At 36.7% G+C, this 18,630-nt stretch overlaps 1 protein-coding gene across 2 annotated transcripts in view; it reads left to right on the top strand.

Annotated features, from left to right (window-relative positions):
• The window catches only part of HERC2 (HECT and RLD domain containing E3 ubiquitin protein ligase 2), a 102,032-nt gene that overhangs the window by 44,505 nt on the left and 38,897 nt on the right, over positions 1-18,630 (top strand). For both annotated transcript variants that reach the window (XM_064408165.1, XM_064408164.1), the window contains exons 28-52: positions 634-766; positions 863-990; positions 1,113-1,308; positions 1,907-2,043; positions 2,552-2,725; positions 2,817-2,953; positions 3,040-3,191; positions 3,589-3,780; positions 4,602-4,789; positions 6,436-6,628; positions 7,236-7,418; positions 7,972-8,156; positions 9,808-9,955; positions 10,049-10,245; positions 10,478-10,708; positions 11,119-11,254; positions 11,797-11,940; positions 13,337-13,479; positions 13,685-13,952; positions 14,110-14,252; positions 15,651-15,749; positions 15,845-16,013; positions 16,123-16,248; positions 16,853-16,961; positions 17,095-17,234. In XM_064408165.1, the coding sequence (XP_064264235.1) occupies positions 634-766; positions 863-990; positions 1,113-1,308; positions 1,907-2,043; positions 2,552-2,725; positions 2,817-2,953; positions 3,040-3,191; positions 3,589-3,780; positions 4,602-4,789; positions 6,436-6,628; positions 7,236-7,418; positions 7,972-8,156; positions 9,808-9,955; positions 10,049-10,245; positions 10,478-10,708; positions 11,119-11,254; positions 11,797-11,940; positions 13,337-13,479; positions 13,685-13,952; positions 14,110-14,252; positions 15,651-15,749; positions 15,845-16,013; positions 16,123-16,248; positions 16,853-16,961; positions 17,095-17,234 (4,051 nt within the window). The remainder of the gene's footprint in view (positions 1-633; positions 767-862; positions 991-1,112; positions 1,309-1,906; positions 2,044-2,551; positions 2,726-2,816; positions 2,954-3,039; positions 3,192-3,588; positions 3,781-4,601; positions 4,790-6,435; positions 6,629-7,235; positions 7,419-7,971; positions 8,157-9,807; positions 9,956-10,048; positions 10,246-10,477; positions 10,709-11,118; positions 11,255-11,796; positions 11,941-13,336; positions 13,480-13,684; positions 13,953-14,109; positions 14,253-15,650; positions 15,750-15,844; positions 16,014-16,122; positions 16,249-16,852; positions 16,962-17,094; positions 17,235-18,630) is intronic.

Genomic DNA, 18,630 nt, shown 5'->3' with positions numbered 1-18,630 from the left:
CCTGCTCACCTCCAGTTGAACTAGGATGGAGTTTTTTTGTCAAGATGCAAGTGTATTTTATGTTTCAGATTCACATATGCCTTTGTCTTAAAATCCCTTTGTGTCTCGAGGTTCAGGTTTCACATGGTTGGAATTGTGGAGATTATGAAAAACCCTGTCATTTACATTGAGCACTATCTTCTGTAATACATTCAGATTTTCTAACCCTCTGAGTTCAGTTCCTTTATGAAAAAAATCCCTAAATAAGTATTTGGGAATAGTGATAATGATGAATCATGATTTATCTGAAGACAATTGAAAATTGTGTCAGAGGACCTGACTATCTCATGAAGAGATCAAAGCAGTAGACCTTTATTCCTTGAGTCATGTTTCTCTTGAGAAGGGATGTAGGGTATTTTTAGGATTAGGTTGTAGTTGCTGTGTGTTAATTGCACATGTAGGGTCTTTTTAGGATTGGGTTGTAGTTGCTGTGTGTTAATTGCACACACTGCATATTGTATCTCAGGAATGTTAGTTCAGATTGTGGAGATTATTCAGTGTTATTTAAATGCTGCCTCAGAAATGTGGTATTTTGAGTCCTTTAATTGTATTTTAAAACTGAAGTTAAACAGGGGCTGTTGTGTGTTTTCTTAGGACTTCTTGTGTCAAATAGAGAGATACTGTAAACAGTGTCACTTAACAACACCGATCACATTCCCTCCTGAGCATCCTGTGGAAGAAGTAGGACGTCTGTTACTGTGCTGTCTCCTGAAGCATGAAGATTTGGGTAGGTAGGCTTGTGGTGTGATTGTTTTGACCAGTTTAAACTCTGCTGTGGATGGTTTTGGAACTGCATATTGAAACACTGTCTTTTCCTATTAAGGTCATGTAGCACTGTCTCTTGTTCATCCTGGTACCCTTGGAGTTGACCAGGTAAAGCACAAAACCTTACCAAAATCTGTAGTGGATGTGTGTCGTGTTGTCTACCAAGCAAAATGCTCACTGATTAAGGTAAGCCTCTTAGCTGCTGATGTTAATCTTAACTTTCATTTGAAGTGTTTTATTAAAAAGTTATATATTGTTCATTTTCATGTGTATTATGCAGTAATTTAATCTTTCAATGTCTTTTGTAGACACATCAGGAACAAGGGCGTTCTTACAAGGAAGTTTGTGCTCCTGTCATTGAGCGTTTGAGATTCTTATTCAATGAGCTGCGTCCTGCAGTTTGCAATGATCTCTCTATAATGTCCAAATTTAAACTTCTTAGTTCCTTGCCTCGATGGAGAAGGGTAGCTCAGAAAATCATTAGAGAAAAAAGGAAAAAAAGAGGTAAGGCAGAATTAATGTTGTATTCTCTTTGAAACAGTGGAAATCCATCTTATTTCAAGGTTTGCTGCTATATGAGGCTCTCCTAAAGATAAAGCATCAAAGCCATTTGCTTTCTGCTGCTTGTTCATGAAGTTTTCTAAACCAGTGGTTGAATGTCAGATCCTACAGCAAGAACTGGCAAACTAAAGTGTCAGGTTTAGTTGAGGTGTCTTTATTCATGTTCCAGTGTATTAAAAATGATCCTTCAATATGAGACCCTCTGAATTGGCTTTGGTAATGTTCCACTGGAAGTGACATCTTTTTAGAAGTCATGTTTTACTAAAGTGTAGTCAGAAGTGATATAACTGGAAATAAATTAATGTGGTGAACAAGCACCAAAGGGCTTTTCAAGGTTGTCTTTAAAGAGAAAAGCATATTGAAAGTAATAACAGAGTTAACTTGATATTAGTTGGCATAGAGTTCACCAAGAATACATTTCCATTTTATTGCAGACAGATCTTGAGCATTGTGTGTGCTTAGATTATCATACAAACCTAAAAATGTGACACTGTAAAATCTAATCAGACTGCATGAAAAAATAATACTTTTTTTTTTATAGTGCCAAAAAAATCTGAATCTGCTGATGTAGAGGAATCCAAAATAGGAAATGAAGAGAGTGATTTAGAAGAATCTTGTGTTGTACCTCACAGTCCTGTACCTATAGATAAAAAGCCTATACCAATCAAATCACCCAAGGTAGGATATTAGATTTTGAATCAACCTTGTGAATAAAAAACAAGGGAGAAAACAATGACCTAAAGCGTGATTGCTATAACTTGACATTTAATATTCTGATAATGCTGTTTGGTATGCATAATTAAGTGTGACATGTTGTTTCAGTGAAGCCTGGAATGATTTTTAAAACTAAGGTTGTCCTATGTATTTAGCATATGTGAATATACCTTCTCTTTTTTAAAAATTATTGATAATCTTAGATAAAGCTTCATTTAAAAATAAAATGTTGTGATGGGTTACTTCCTCTTTTTTTGAATGCTAAGGCATTTGAAATTTTATGTAGCGATAGTAAAAAGGATAATGATTAAAATAATACTAATTTCTTTCCTGACTTTTAAGAAGTTTTTGTTTTTCCCCCAAGTCCCCCCACTATTTTAAATTTGGAAATTGTTTTGCCTGAAATAATTTATATTTTCAGTAATTTGAAGTTGTTTAAAAAGTTTTGACATACTGCCTTCTTGTTTTGCAGGATAAATGGCAGCCAATTTTGAGTACAGTTACAGGTGTCCACAAATACAAATGGCTGAAGCAAAATGTTCAAGGCTTGTATCCACAGTCTGCCCTCCTTAACACCATTGTTGAATTTGCACTTAAAGAAGAGCCAGTGGATGTAGAAAAAATGAGAAAATGTTTATTAAAACAGGTGACATGAACGAAAATGTGCCACTTACATAATTATGACAGTTTATTAGCAATTTACATAAGTATGACAACTTGTTTTTTCCCTTTGACAGTTGGAAAGAGCAGAAGTTCGTCTGGAGGGAATAGACACTATTCTGAAATTATCAGCTAAAAATTTTTTGCTCCCATCTGTGCAGTATGCCATGTTCTGTGGATGGCAGAGGCTTATCCCAGAAGGAGCCAACATAGGGTAAAACTTCTTGTTGCTTTTGCTTCCACAATTCCTTAGTAAGAAAGCAATACTTATTTTTGTTGTTGTTGTTTTTTTTTTTGAAGGGAGCCTCTTACTGACTGCCTGAAGGATGTTGATCTGATCCCACCATTTAACAGAATGCTGCTGGAAGTAACTTTTGGGAAGTTGTATGCCTGGGCTATTCAGAATGTCCGGAACATCTTGCTAGATGCTAATGCAAAGTTTAAAGAACTAGGTGAATCTTGCTGCTGTTTTCTGTGGAGAAAACTGTTTTACACGAATATTATTGCTTTAAGATCCCAGTAATTAGGATGTTGAAATCCGTTCTCTTGATTTGTGTTGGGAATTTGACTTTGTTTCTGTGTGCTGTTCCAACCTTCTCACCTTGACCCCATGTTAACTTACTTTTCAGTGTTTGAGTATATTGCTGATTTCCCAGCAACAGGTGATTGATTACTCATGAGTAACATTTTAGTATTATAATATAAATTAGTCAGTTTCTTGGAACTTCTGCTCAAAGCCAAGCAGGGAATAAAAAATAATTTAAACCATCAATCAAACAAATCTATAAGCTTTTTTATTGTGTTCCCAAATGCCAGCTGACTTTGTTATTCATATTATGTTTGAACTAGGTCTGCAGCCTGTTCCTCTTCAAACAATTACTAATGAGAACCCAGCAGGACCAAGTCTTGGAACCATTCCCCAAGCACGTTTTCTGCTGGTCATGCTGAACATGTTGACACTGCAGCATGGTGCAAATACCTTGAGCCTGCTCCTCAATTCTGGCATGCTGGCCTTGACACAAACCACACTGCGGCTGATAGGTACAGTTCTTCTTTCTTACTTGGAAGAAAGCATTTGCTATACAAATCTCCTGTATTTTTTACCTGTTGATGTACCCAAATTACAGAATCACTTTGCTGCTTGAAGACAGTGCTTAATGCTATTTACCTTTATCCTGATACAAAAAGCACATCTGCAAGCATGATTGAGAAGGAGGTTAATTTAATTGCAGTCTTTATTCAGTCTTTTTTTTTTTATTAAGTGTTTGCTTCGGCCATCCTTTTTAAAATTTCAGTTAATGTGTAGTTTTGGTGGAACTGTTGCAAATAAATTAAAAATGGAAAATTTAAAATTAAAGTAGTAAAAACTGCCTGCTCTCTACTCTCTATTTCATTTGTTCTACAGATGAAAAATGTTCCCAGTCTGCATATTTAAGCTTGAAGCTTTCTTTGTTCTCTGGTGTGTTTCACTATGATTCAAATTGATATGGTTTTTCTCTCTTTGTTTTCTTCTATAATAGCAAACATTTGTTCCTGTAACTTGTGTTCAACTAGAGTGTGCACCAAAAGTTTTCTAAAAAATTCTGTTTGTAGACTTGAGCCAATTGAGTCATCACTATTAATGTCTCTTACTTGTCACTTGTTTTTTCATTCAGAATTAAGTATTTCAACTTCTGTGCATTCAAAACCATTACACCCCAGTTTTCTAAAAGGTCATTTGACTTACCACCTGCTAGTCAGCTTTCCTGTTAATTACTGCTTTTATATTACAAAGTTCATGTGCCTGTAAGTTTACATGTCACAAAGGTACATATATACATGTGTAGCTGGATAAAAGCTCTTTTGTGCTTTTTCCTTATTAGGACCCAGTTCTGATAATATTGAAGAGGATATGATTGCCTCTTCTCATGGGGCTTCTGCCACAGTCCTAGAAGAGTCAAGAAAAGAAACTACACCTGTTCAGCTCCCTGTTTCTGGACCAGAGCTGGCAGCCATGATGAAAATTGGTACCAGAGTGGTCAGAGGGGTAGACTGGAAATGGGGTGATCAGGTACAACTTCTTTCATACAGGTTTTGGGTGTGTTATTTATCTAAAGTCTCTGTTCAGTGGATTGTCTGTGAAGTTTCTGGTCCATCAAACTTAAGGTCATTTTACATTCCAAAAATGTTGAATTAAGGATATGGGAATTTAATAGAAAATAAACCTTGCCTTCCAGCTGCTCCTCAGAGATCAGAGGGGTTGGTTGCAGCTGGGCTTAAATTCTAATTGTAGCCCAGTTCAGCATTGTAAATCTGAGTTTGGAGGAGAACTTGCATGAGCACAGAAGCACAAACAGTGCAGTTGACCAGTGCAGTTCTGTAGATCTGATGGATTCAGTAAGGACTTGCATGATCCCAACTCACAAGTAGTATGCTTAATTGAAGCACCAGAAAAGCAGGCTCAGGATTGCTGGTGGTAAGTGCTCTAACTACAGAGTGTTACTTTGTGTTGCAACACAAAGTATAGCAAGATGTCTAATAGCACTATATATCTATAATATATGCATACACACACATATGTATATATATCTCTGTGTATGTAAATCAGTATTTCCAGGTATGCTCCAATGTTGTTGGAGATGCAAAGCTCACATAAAGGCTTCTCTTTGGGAAAAGAAGAGAGATGTAGTCTGTTAACAGATCTTGAGCAGGCAGAGTTTTCAACCTCCAGCCCTTTCTTGCCCCTGAATCCACTCTTTTTTATACTGTAAATTTTGGCCTGTCCCAATGAGATGGAACAATCATGTTACAGATGGGATTTGGTGACTTGGGCCATATGTGCATTATTAAACATCCCATGTTTCCCTTCATCTGCATCCAGAGGGGTGCCTGAGTTAATAAGAGGGCTCAATGAGGGTCTCAGTTACCTTGTGTCAGAATTTATAGTTGCCAAAAGAGGTAGAATAAACACTTCAGTCCTCCTCCATGTACTGAGGCAGCAGTAGGGGCTCTCACCTTCATCAGAGGGTCTTTGTGTGCATCCTTATCTCCTGAAGGAACTGGATTTAAAACAAGGCTTGTTTTTCTCAGTGAAGGGGTAGTGTGGCTGTTGGTTGAGCCCCGGTGCCCTTCTGTGCCTCGCTGAAACAATATGGGTGCACGAGAGCTCCATGTCACTCCAGACATCACTCAGTTAGGCCTTGCTGGAGCCAGGTGCAAGATAAGCAAGAGGCCCAGCTTGTGTTTTTCACAACCAGCTTTATCAATCCTTCACTGTCTTAGAGCAGTGCTGTGCAATTCTGACCATTTACCACAAAAGTCTTGGAGAATTAACATAAAATAAATTATCTGTTATTTTTTGGAAATGTTTAAAATTCTCTTTTAGTTAGACTGCTAATTCGCCATTTAACAGGAAACTGAATAACTTATTTGCTGTAATAGTATCCATTTCCAACTATGTAGGACATAACTTCAACTTGTGTAAGACATAGTAAAAGTGATCTAATAATGGGTGTTCAAACATGCAGCTTACTGGGGTGATTCTTTAGAAAATTGTGAAATGCTTTCTAGCTTCATGCTTGATTTTTGAAACCCTGTTGAATGTTTACTGACTAATCATTAGGTTAGCAGCAAAATGGAGCAATTGCATTATTTTATGAGCTTTTGGTACGAATTAGCGTTATTGATTGAATAACTTGAACCTCTCTCTTCTGTCAGGATGGACCCACACCAGGTTTGGGTCGTGTGATTGGAGAACTGGGAGAAGATGGCTGGATTAGAGTGCAGTGGGATACTGGAAGTACAAATTCTTACAGAATGGGAAAGGAGGGAAAATACGATCTCAAACTAGCTGAGCCACCGCCTGCAACACAGCCCACAACAGAGGATTCAGACACTGAGGATGATTCTGGTAAAAAAAATAAATTGTAAAAGCAGAGGCACAGTTTTAGTTGAATATTAAAATTGGTGTCTTGTAATATAAAATAGTTTTTTCACAGCAGAAGTGCTTCATCAAAGATTCATTTTATAGGTGTACACTTCTGACCAGAATCTTCCTTAATGTAACTTTACTGTGAGAAAGGAAGGTAGACTAGATGGTGTCCCATTGTTGCATATTGCATATTCATGAGTCAGAGAAAATAGTATCATTCAGTTGAAATTGTTTCAGTTACAGATACCTGGAGGTATGCATTTTAACATATGTTAATAACATTCTGAAGTGGGTTTTATATATGGTCTCATTGTGCATTTAGTCAGAGTGTTTCCCTATTCTTGGCAATACATTGGAATTCCTTTCAGTTGGGTACTGCTAGAAAAAACTTGAAGATATATGTGCAAAATACCTGGTTTATATTTTGCACTACTTAGCAGTTGGCAGTAAGGAATCTTCTTCATGTCAGATCATCTCAGAGAAACTATTTATGATAAATCATTCTCACAATTTTTGTTTCAGAACCTTTGTGAAATAAAGTAACTCAGTATTAATGTATTCCTTTGCCTTTTGTGTCTCCCTTCAGAAGGAGAACAAGTTGAAAGGAATCTCCACCCTACTTCCATGATGCTGACAAGTACTGTGAACCTGTTGCAGACATTGTGTCTCTCTGCTGGTGTCCATGCTGAAGTCATGCAAAGTGATGCCACTCGGACCTTGTGTGGGCTACTCCGAATGCTTGTGGAGAGTGGAACAATAGATAAATCAGGTATATACAGCAGCAATCTGATTGAGCTCTGTGCTTGGCTTGTGCTTTGTTGTCTTGTAAGTTTGTAAATATTTTCCTACTAGTTTTTAGTCCTTTTAAGGCCAAAGGCTGGAAAATACATTTTCAGAGCTTTTAAAATCTTTATTTTTAAAGGTCATGTAAGTGATCCTGTGCATTCTTAGAATATAAACAATAAAAACAGAAGAAATGGCTGAAATATGAATTGTTGACTTAGACACTTAGCAGTCTTTTTGTGTTTGGCCACAACAGTATGACTGGGTGTGTCATACTTCTTTTTGTAGCTTTTTTGTAATTTCAGATGTAATGCTATTAACTACTTTGAAATAAGGAAACAGTGTAATGATAAGATTTATTTTAAAGGCATATTTCATAAAATTAATTACAGGCTCTAAAGTTGAAATTAATAGTTAAGTAAAGACAGTGAAATGGCTTGGTGTTCTGATTTGTCCAGAAAAAGCACCATGCAGCATATAAAGAATTATGTAGCTGGTGAAATGTCAACTGTTTCATGTATATATCTTTTTGTTTTTAGCTTCCTTGCCAAATAAATTAGTTTATAAAGAACAGCATAGGAGTTGGTGCACGTTGGGATTCATTCGAAGCATAGCACTCATGCCTCAGATGTGCAGCACTCTTAGTACCTCTCAGTGGATAACTTTGCTAATGAAAATTGTTGAGGGGCATGAATCTTTCACTGCTGCTTCACTACAGAGACAGGTAATGTGTGTATTTCCAAATTGCTTCAATAGACAATAAAATCAGTAGACTTTAGTTGTCCTAAAAAGAAAGGTGTATTTTACAAAACAGCTGGGAGATGTCCCATAAATCAGATTTTAGTTAGTTGGGAAAAAGATAACATTTTCTTCATATTTAGGAGTTATTTAAATTTACATCTCTTGAATTTTGAGCCTTCAGGACACTATGGACTAGTTGTTGCACTTAGTTCTATTGAAAGAAAGGTCAAAATAGTGTTCCAGAATCGTGCTTCAGAAACTCCCATATAATAGTTCCTATAGGTTGAATAAATGAAAGAATAACAAGTATATGGTTAGGAAAAAGTTACATTTAATTTAAAGTTACCAAGTTATGTGTTGTTTGCTGTCCCTATTTCCATTGGAAACTGTTAATATTATTTACATTACAGTCTCACTTAAGAAGCTACGTCTTTGCATCTTATTTTGTTATTGTATTTACCTTGCCATCTTTCCCCTTTTCTCATTTCTTATCTTTAAATTTTTTCTCTTTTTATTTTTCCCTCTTTTGCTGTTCCTTAGCATTTTGTTAGTGCCTTCTACATGAGACTGAAAAGAAAATTTATTATGGAATAACTGCCAAATTTTAAGGCTTGAGGAATCAAAAGATGATCTTATTCTTTTCCTTGATAAGCCATCAACATTTGTTAACTAAAGCCTTGTGTCATAAAGGCCTGTTCTTTTTTGTGTGATCTTTCAGTTAATTCTTGTCAGTATTTTTAGTATGGTGAGACTTGTATTATCATCCAGGACTTAGTGCAGTAGAGTAATCTGTGCTGTTCAGAGAATACTTAAGAGAAATGACCATTCCTCATGTACTTCATGTTCCAACTGAAGAACAATGAAAAGATGAGACCTTGAAGTTCTATAAAGAAATGTTATTGACAGAAGTTTGCAAGAGGAGAGTTATCTTTCCTGTTAGTCACTTTTATCAGTCTTCTGGGTAGAAGAGGAGGAAGCTCAAAACCTGAAGTGCTCCTACTCAAAATATGCAACCCCCTCTGCTCTTTGATACTGCAGTGCTGCACCTTCCCCTGTTCCTTGTCAGTCCTGCTCTGAGTGTCTGGGTTCAGAGATGCCAGCCTCTTCCTTCTGTACTGTGCTGGAGGTCCTGGTTTCACAGTGGCTACTTTTGAATGTCACTCTGGCTGCTGTTGCTTGCCCTCCACCATTCAGATTTATATCTTATGAATTTTAACCATTATACCTTCTTTGCAGAACACTTGGAAACTTTCATTCTGAAATACATCTTAGCACTAACTTCTGAGTTCTGCAATCTGAACAAACCTTCCCATTCTTTATTCCTATTTTTCCTATTTGTTTTTGTTTCTCAGTGTGCTTGTCTTATGTCCTAAGAGATTGATTTACTAATATAATGTACCAATAAAATTGTTACTGGCTCTGAACTGTATCCACTTATTTTAAAATATCCCTTAGCAAACTCAAGATCAGTAGCTCTGTAATTTCCACAGATGGAAAGAAATCAGCATTGTAAAAAGAAATACAAAGGAAAGCAAACTTTGAAAACTTCATTCTTCTGTACTTAATGTGTTTGAGAGCTTCTTTATTATTTGGTAATGTAGACTAGAATGACACTAATTTTGTTCTCTTTTTAGATCCTTGCTGTACATTTATTGAAAGCAGTACTTCCATCCTGGGATAAAAATGAAAGGTCAAGAGACATGAAATTTCTTGTGGAAAAACTGTTTGGATTTTTAGGGAGCCTGCTTAGTACTTGTTCTTCAGATATCCCACTACTCAGAGGTAGAGGATTTTTTTCCCCAGTGGCTTGTTTTTCTGTATGGGAAATGAGTGCATTAAACTCATAACTGTTGTGCCACTGCTTTGTCTTTCCAGAATCTACTCTGAGGAGGAGAAAGGCCAGGCCCCAAGCATCTCTAACTGCCACTCATAGTAGTACTTTAGCAGAAGAGATAGTGGCACTGCTGAGGACGCTGCATTCGCTCAGCCAGTGGAATGGACTCATAAACAAGTACATCAACTCTCAGCTAACCTCCATCACCCACATCTTTGCAGGAAAACAGTCAGAAGGGGTAGTTTCCACGTTTTAAAATAAGCTCATTTTTATAGCAATATTTATTTTGAAATGCTAAATACTAAATCTTTGTAAACAATATTAAGCTTAATATTGAAACCATTTTTCTACTTTTATATATATTTGTGTTGTAATTTTTAAGTTGAAATATGTGTGATTAACTTTGTATTTTAAAGCAGATAGAAGGGTGTGTTTTCTCCCTACAGTTAAATTTTATTGTTCTTTGGTAGGCTGTGTTGGATGACTACTTTCCTGACACTGAGAATCCCGAGGTGGGAGCTCTGATGGCAGTGTTGGCTGTCATTGGTGGCATAGACAGTCGCTTGAGACTGGGTGGACAAGTGGTTCATGATGAATTTGGAGAAGGCACGGTGACACGCATCACCCCAAAAGGGAAAATCACTGTGCAGTTCTACGACATGCGAACATGCAGAGTGTGCCCTCTGAATCAGCTGAAGCCAGTAAGTTTGTTTTATTAAGGCTTTAACTCTAGGAAGGTGTAAAACTCTAATATGGACCAAAGAAAGCATTAGTTCTTCATTGGCTAAATACACTGACATTCAACACACACAATGCTCTGAATGCATGTCTAAGATGGTCCTCATGCAAACCTCTGTATGACCTTTAAATCCCATCCTCATTTGCTAGGGAGGTGAAATGAAGAGGGATTTAAGCTGGAGGTCAAGTCCCAAGTCATTGTAGTGTGTTTTATAGCTCTTAGATGAGAGGAGCTTTCTATTTAACTTGATTTGCTTATTAACCTTAGAAAGTCTTGCGTATTTGCAATTGAGTCTTGGTTTGGTTGATACAACTTTAGTGAAAGCATAGGACTTACCTGCTTTTTTTGTGTCATTCTTCTCCCACTGTCTAGCTTCCAGTTGTGGCTTTTAATGTGAACAACTTGCCTTTCACTGAACCTATGCTATCCATTTGGGCTCAGCTAGTAAATTTGGCCGGAAGTAAAATAGAGAAACAAAGAATGAAGTCTCCCAATCAAGGTCTTTCAGGTACAGTTGGGGTTTTTTTGCTGTTTGTTTTCTTTGGAAATAGATGAATATGCTCTGAGAGAAATACTAGTATCAGCAAACATAGACAAGGAAAAGGGTGTCCTGGAACTTTGCTTGTTTTCTTATTCAGCACTGGATAATAGGTACTTAAGGGACATATTTAGCTAGACAGTGAATTGTTCTGCACTATATATGAAATATCTTTGATGGGAAAATGTTAGTAAGGTTTGGGGCTGATCTGACTCTACTGAGTTACTTAAAATGTCAGATCCAAGTAACATCTCTAGCTGCACTTACTGTGTTATAAACCAGCTCTATGATTGTCCAGGTAGTGAAAAGTAGGAAGGCAGTATTTTTAACATCATGAGTCATACAATGTGTGCAGACTTCTGATCCGTGTGCTGTTTAAACTGACTCATGGGAGCAGTACACAGCAAATTAAGATGTAAACTGATGTTTGGGCTGAGGTTGTATGAATAATAATCTTTCTTCCCTAATACAAGAGATTTCTAGCACTAATGGCAACTTAATATTTCTTATAGCTCAAGTTGATCTGGATCTGCTGCGGTGCCAGCAGTTAAAGCTGTACATACTAAAAGCTGGACGAGCTCTGCTTTCTCACCAGGATACACTCAGGCAGATCTTATCTCAGCCAGCTGTACAGGACTGTGCATCAAATCCTGCAGGTATTCTGGGTTGCTACCTGACTGTGCTGGTCTTTGTTTAGATGGTAGATAGAGTATGTGACCATAAGCCTTGCTAGTGGCAGTTGGATGGTAGAAATTCAGTTTGCTCTCAAAAGATTAAAAATTAAATTCATGTGTGTTTTAAGCTTCTATGTTAAAAAGATTGACTTTTTAACGTAAGTTTTGAAAACCAAGAACATCAAATGTTTGAAGCTCTAAATACTGGAGTTAGCTACATTTGTAGGTCTTCTATAGTTGGTAAGCTTTGTAAGTAATTTTAAAATACTTAATACTTTATGCAGTGGTTTTATTTTTCTGCTTCAAAAGTTAAAATTGGCTATTGATTTTACTTCAAATGTCTTGCAGCTTCCAGTGAAACAAGTATAGAAATATAATTTCTTAGTCATAATATTAAGGGAGTTGAAGGAGCTGTTGCTCTAGTAATTTGAATTGTTTCTTCTACCTGCATTCTACATATAAAAACAAATACAATAACTATGTCAGCTTTTGGGATAGCTATCAATGCCTTTGGAGTATGTATTAATTCCTTGGGTATTTGTGAAGCATGCAATATCTTTAAATATAATAAATATGTATCTTATATGGATATTTTTGTGGGATTTTCTTGTAATCTACAAGGGTAGATGAATCTACAGGGTCCTTTTAGGAATGGAGCAGGGTTTCGCTCTTACCATCATTTTTAAAGGTGAAAACAAAGTAACACTTTTTTTTTTAACCGGAAGAACGTATATTGAGGACTATTAATTTATTATTGTTTAATGAAGAGAGAACATTTTTGTGTGGTAGTCACAATAAATATTTAGGAAACGTGAATGTTTATGCCAGCAGGAATACAAAATTAAATATGAAAGGTGCGGAATTGTGAGCAAGTTGGTTCAGTAAAAGTATCCTGCTTTGAAGGGACGATAAACACCTGAAGGGAGCTCTTCCCAAGAGGTACATTATAGGGAAAATAGCTCCTATAATTAATGCATATATTTTGAAGGAAATCCAGAAAGCAAGCACTATGGTTTTGGGATCACTAAAATCCTTGGTTATCTGTATCAAGTGGTTTACCCTGGAAGTACCTCCTGCTAATAGCCTTATTGCAAAAAAGGTGGACTCAAAAAACACAAGGTGCAAATTCACTGTCCACTGGGTAGTTTCTGTTAGACATGTCTTAGGTGTGCTTTAATAAATACATTGTTTATCTATAAATTCTCTACTTGTTTTTTCTGTGGTATATATATGGTACACTCCAGAGATTGTGGTACATATGGCTTAATCTTAAATGCATTGTATCTCTGGAGAAGAAATATGTGAGAAATAACAATAGAATAAGTCTTCTGATTGGCTGTGTTACATGGTTTTGGTTAAAATCATGTTTTTCTTTAAGAGGATGGAGCAGTTGCCTCTCCAGACATAGGAGATATGTCTCCTGAAGGACCTCAGCCTCCCATGATCCTTTTGCAGCAGCTTTTGTCAGCTGCTACACAACCATCACCCGTGAAAGCCATATTTGACAAACAGGAGCTTGAGGTAGAGTCTGTGTTTTTTGCTAAGTAACCTAAGAAATAACTCCTTGTAATCTGCATTCCATTTGAAGCTTATTAAATTATAGGTTTTAAAAAGAAGCGACTCTGAACCCTTTGGGGCAAATAATGTTTAAGGCATGCATGTTCACATATACAAACGTACTAAATATTCTTGTTTTGCTTGGACTGATTGATTTGTTCTCATCTAGGCTGCTGCTTTGGCAGTGTGCCAGTATCTGGCTGTAGAGTCTACACATCCTTCAACTCCACTGTTTGAAGACTGCAGCTCTAGTGAAGCTACAACACCCATCACAGTGCAACATATCCGACCCACAAAAGTGAAGAAACGCAAGCAGTCTCCAATTCCACCCCTCCCCATTGTAGTTCAACTTATGGAAATGGGATTTCCTAGGAAAAACATAGAATTTGCACTAAAATCTCTGTCAGGAACCTCTGGAAGTGCTTCTGGATTGCCAGGTATTTTGTTTAGTAAAATTAATAATATTAGAAGTAGAAGAAGAGTTGCAAGCTGATTAAAACAGTACATGGGGGGAGAAGTTGTTACCCTCTTTTTGGATACAATCTTAATGTCAGAGAATCCCTTGGAGACAAGCTGAGTTTGTTTTTGTGTTAGGAGTGGAAGCCTTAGTTGGCTGGTTGTTGGATCATCCTGATGTTCAAATCACGGATCTTTCTGATGCTGATACCATCTCTGATGAATATTCAGACGAGGAAATAGCAGAAGAAGTGGAAGAAGCTGAAGCTGCTTGTCCTGTTGTGAGTATTAACTTAGTAAACCTAATTTATGCCAGCTAGCTGCAAATTTTGTCATTTTTCCCTTTTTGGGAAAATGGCAAGAGTACAAGGATAATCTGCTGTCCCAAAACAGTAACAGGGATCATGTTTGCCCTGTGTTTCTAAGACATGACAGAAAACAACTGAGAATAATCAGAATAATTATAAATACTTTGTGAGTTAGCACAGTGGAGAGCAGAATGCAGGTAGATGTTTCACTGGTGGTAGTTCCAAGTATCCCTGACAGATCCTTTTATTTTCTTTGAAAATACTTGATGTTATAGTGTAAAGGAGTTCTCCCTTCTCCTTTCCCTTGGTCTGAAAAACAAACATATGTTACCTACAAGGAAGGACTTAAGAACCAGTGAATAAATGGCAAAAAAGTCTCTTAAATAACTTAGCCTGTTCCTTATAAAAACTTTTTCCACTTACTGATGATTAAGTTACCATTACAGTGCCCATTGAGTGTGATAGCTTTAATGTGCATTTATATTAGTCTTCTGTTGACTTCAACTGTTTCAAAAAAGGACTTGTCAATAAAATTAAATGGGGTTCATATTTGTGTTTATCCCTGAAGGACTTACCTTGGTTTTCTTGCACGTGTGGGATTTTGTAATTTAAATTAATGCATTATATTTTGAAGGAAATTAACTTGACAGCTGTTGCTACCTTATCAGGATTGCAGTGAAAAATGGCTATATATTGCCTTTAATGAAAAAAACAAACATTTAATACTCAGAACAGAACAAAGTTTTCTGAAAATTTTCCTTACAGCTGGAATGCAGTAGTTCTCTTAAAAAAAAATAAGCTAATCAAATCTTGAAAGGAATAATTTTTAATAAATACAATTTAATTTTTTAGCTTGTTTTTCTAAAGAACTACATTAAATCTCATTGTATTATCTAAAGAAAAGTTAGTAAGCTTTAGGTTAGAGATTGCCATTGACCACTTTTTTTTTTCCTCTTCTCCCAACAAATGTCCTAGGAAGTAGAATGTGAATGTCTGTCTTAAAGGCTAATAAGAATAATGACAAATCCTCTCTCAGCTTTTCCTTGGCAATCAGGTTTCATAAAAGCAACTTGCAGCTTCCTTCAAACATTTTGAAAATTTGTATCTAAGTTCCTTGATAAGTAATTTTGGGAAGTAAATTTTAATTTAAAATCAAGTAGATAATAAATGTTATCTTTACCGTGAGTTGAACCTGTTGAAGTTTCTTCCCATTTTGGCAAGCAGCTGGGAATATTGTAAGGGCTTATTTTTGTTGGGTTATCTTCAATCTTCACCAACATTTTTATTTATCTTTTATTTTCTTTATTTATCTATTTATTTTTGAAAACAAATTTTGCAGTTATTTCATATTTATTTTGGACTTTTTTCCAGTCAAATGGTGCTGTTGTAACAGAGAGCCAGACCTACAAGAAACGAGCTGATTTCTTAAGCAATGATGACTATGCTGTCTATGTTAGGGAGAATATTCAGGTAAGTATGCTGATCAAAAGCAACATGGAAACTACTTTCCTCTTGGTACTAAAGCCTTTACAGATCCATTGCATTCTGTTGTCCTTTTTCCCTAGGTGGGGATGATGGTTAGGTGCTGCAGAACCTATGAGGAGGTTTGTGAAGGAGATGTAGGCAAAGTTATTAAATTGGATCGAGATGGATTGCATGACCTGAACGTGCAGTGTGATTGGCAACAAAAGGGTGGTACTTACTGGGTCAGATATATCCATGTTGAGCTTTTAGGTGAGTTCACTTCTGACTGCTTTTTAACTGAAAAAGTGAATGGTAGACGAAGGGAGATGTTTTGGAGGGGGAAACCCACTCACTATCCATTTATTCTTGCATTTGCTAGGATTCCCACCTCAGAGTTCTGCCTCCCATATCAAGATAGGTGACAAAGTGCGTGTGAAAAGCTCTGTCACCACTCCCAAATACAAATGGGGATCAGTCACTCACCGAAGCGTGGGCATCGTCAAAGGTAATGTGTGTTCAACGTGGGGCATGGGGAGGTAAGAAACTCAAGACCATGCAGACCTTCTTCTAGACACACTTAGAAACCACACTGTTTTGTAGAGTATTGTATGATGTTAGAGAAGATAGAATGCATCTGAAGTCTGTGGTGAATTTGTAGACGTGTGCTCTGTGGCAGCCCATTTTGTTAGCCTGTCCATCTGCTTTTGAGCCACTTCATTTGCACGCGGTAAAAGTCTTTAAGCATCTGTGCAGCTTCCTGTTGTACTTCTCTTTTACGCTTCGGATGAACCACAAATGATTTTTCTTTAAGAAGTAGTTGTAACTTGAAAGCTTCATAAGGAAGTGAGGAGAAAGTGGGATGCACTGGTGTCAGGCTGTAAGGGATGTTATTGAAGTAATCTGTGGAACACAGGTTCTTTGAAGAGGTACAGATTTTGGTCATACTGTATCTATGCTTAGAAGTACATGCTTGCTTGGGAACTGCTTCTAAAAATAATTAAGAAAAAATCAGAGTAGAAGAATTTAAATGGAATACTACTCTAAGCACTTTTGGCTTCATTTTGTAGAGATTTGCCACACCTTGTGTTTTCTCCATGTTTTTGTCACAGCATTTAGTGCCAATGGAAAAGATGTTATTGTAGACTTTCCTCAGCAGTCACACTGGACTGGCTTGTTGTCAGAAATGGAATTGGTTCCCAGCATTCATCCTGGAGTCACGTAAGTGATGATTTACTTTTATCTTAGTGTATAGGGGTTGTCCTTCATCTTATTGTCTTGATTCTGTTACCTTGTGTTATTAACAAGTGACTTGTACTATATATATAGACTTGTTCTTCTCTTGTCAAATCAGGTGTGATGGCTGTCAGATGTTTCCTATCAATGGGCCTAGATTCAAATGCAGAAACTGTGATGATTTTGACTTTTGTGAAACTTGTTTTAAAACCAGGAAGCATAACACCCGACATACTTTTGGCAGAATAAATGAACCAGGTAAGCTTTGTAGTGTGTTTCTTAGATCAATTTAAAATGCTTTTAAGTTTTTTTTTTTAAACAACTTATGTTTTAAATTTCAGTTCCTTAATATGATGAAATTATTATTCAGATTGACCCCCTAGACAATAAAGCATTATTTTTATGTGCTAGTACAATTGCATCCAATGGACTACAACAAAACATTAACACCTAAACCTTTTTTGTAGTGTTAAAAAGTTTTAAAAATGTCTATGTAACAGTAACTCTACATGTCAGAATGGCATTTCTACTTACACCAAGAATAAAATGTGTAGTTTTTTAATCCTCCTGCCTTTTGCTGTCAGCCTAGACATAGATGAACAGAATCCTCATGGTGCCAGGGGCAGCTGGAAATACCTAAGATGCCTTCTTATGCCTCAGTTGCTCTTCAGCTATTTTGGTTTTCACTGTGTGATGGCTGTTGCCTTATTTCCTCTGTGATGTGAAGGCTTCATAGGAGTGTAATGGGAAAGGGAAGCCTTTTAAAAAACTCATAATCAGACTTTTTTTTTCCCTAGGGCAAGAACAGGTACAGTCATTTTAGCCCCTAAAATTTGGGGCTTTGCATTGTTATGCAAAACTTACCTGATGTTTCATTTTACTTCTTTTCCATCCCCCTGTTAAACAATTAATCTTATTCCTGGTATTTGCAGGATGATGCTGACTTCTGGACTGAATTTTTTTGTATTTACACATTACCAGTGTAATTGTTTTAGAAAATGTACAAACCTGCTTACCCCCTAGAGATTGTGAACATGGGTTGTGTGGGCAAGAAAGACATTCATTTAATAAGTCAGTTGATATAGCTGTGTAACTAGAATGGTGTGAATCTGTAATCCTTCCCCTTGCCCTGTGTTGTAGGGCAGAAGAGTTACAATATTCTTTTCATCAAGATTTCTAGATGCTAGTAAATCAGTGAAGGATAGTGGGAGTAAGGTTTTTGCAGGGAGAAAATCGACATCTCACTAAACCACCTTCTTCTGGAACAAGATTTGGATTTTCCAGTGTTCCAACTTTTCTATTTCTATTCTTTGGTAGGGGAATTTTGTTGAGGTTTAGTTGTGTGTTTTTCATATGCTGTAGTGGTGTAAAAAATTGGTGTGCTGTGGACCTGTATTTTGGATTACATATCATCGTAAATTTTGATCTGTATTTTAAAGGGAAGGACCTTTTCAAGTAGTTGTCTAGTCAAGAACTTGGAAAGTTAAAACTTCTTTAAAAAAAAGGAGCTACACCCTTTAAGCATGAGTGTTGTGTGCACAGTGCCACCATGTTGATGTGACGTGTACCTGTGTCATAAATGTAGCCTATGTACCCAAAATGTTGGATTTGTTATATTTCCTTTCCCCCTGCTTATGGGCTTCAGAGAAGCAAT

The sequence above is a fragment of the Passer domesticus genome, chromosome 2, assembly GCF_036417665.1.
Source record: "Passer domesticus isolate bPasDom1 chromosome 2, bPasDom1.hap1, whole genome shotgun sequence".
Taxonomy (NCBI): domain Eukaryota; kingdom Metazoa; phylum Chordata; class Aves; order Passeriformes; family Passeridae; genus Passer; species Passer domesticus.
Note: the sequence above shows the minus strand (reverse complement) of the source record. Positions and strands in the feature narration are given on the sequence as shown.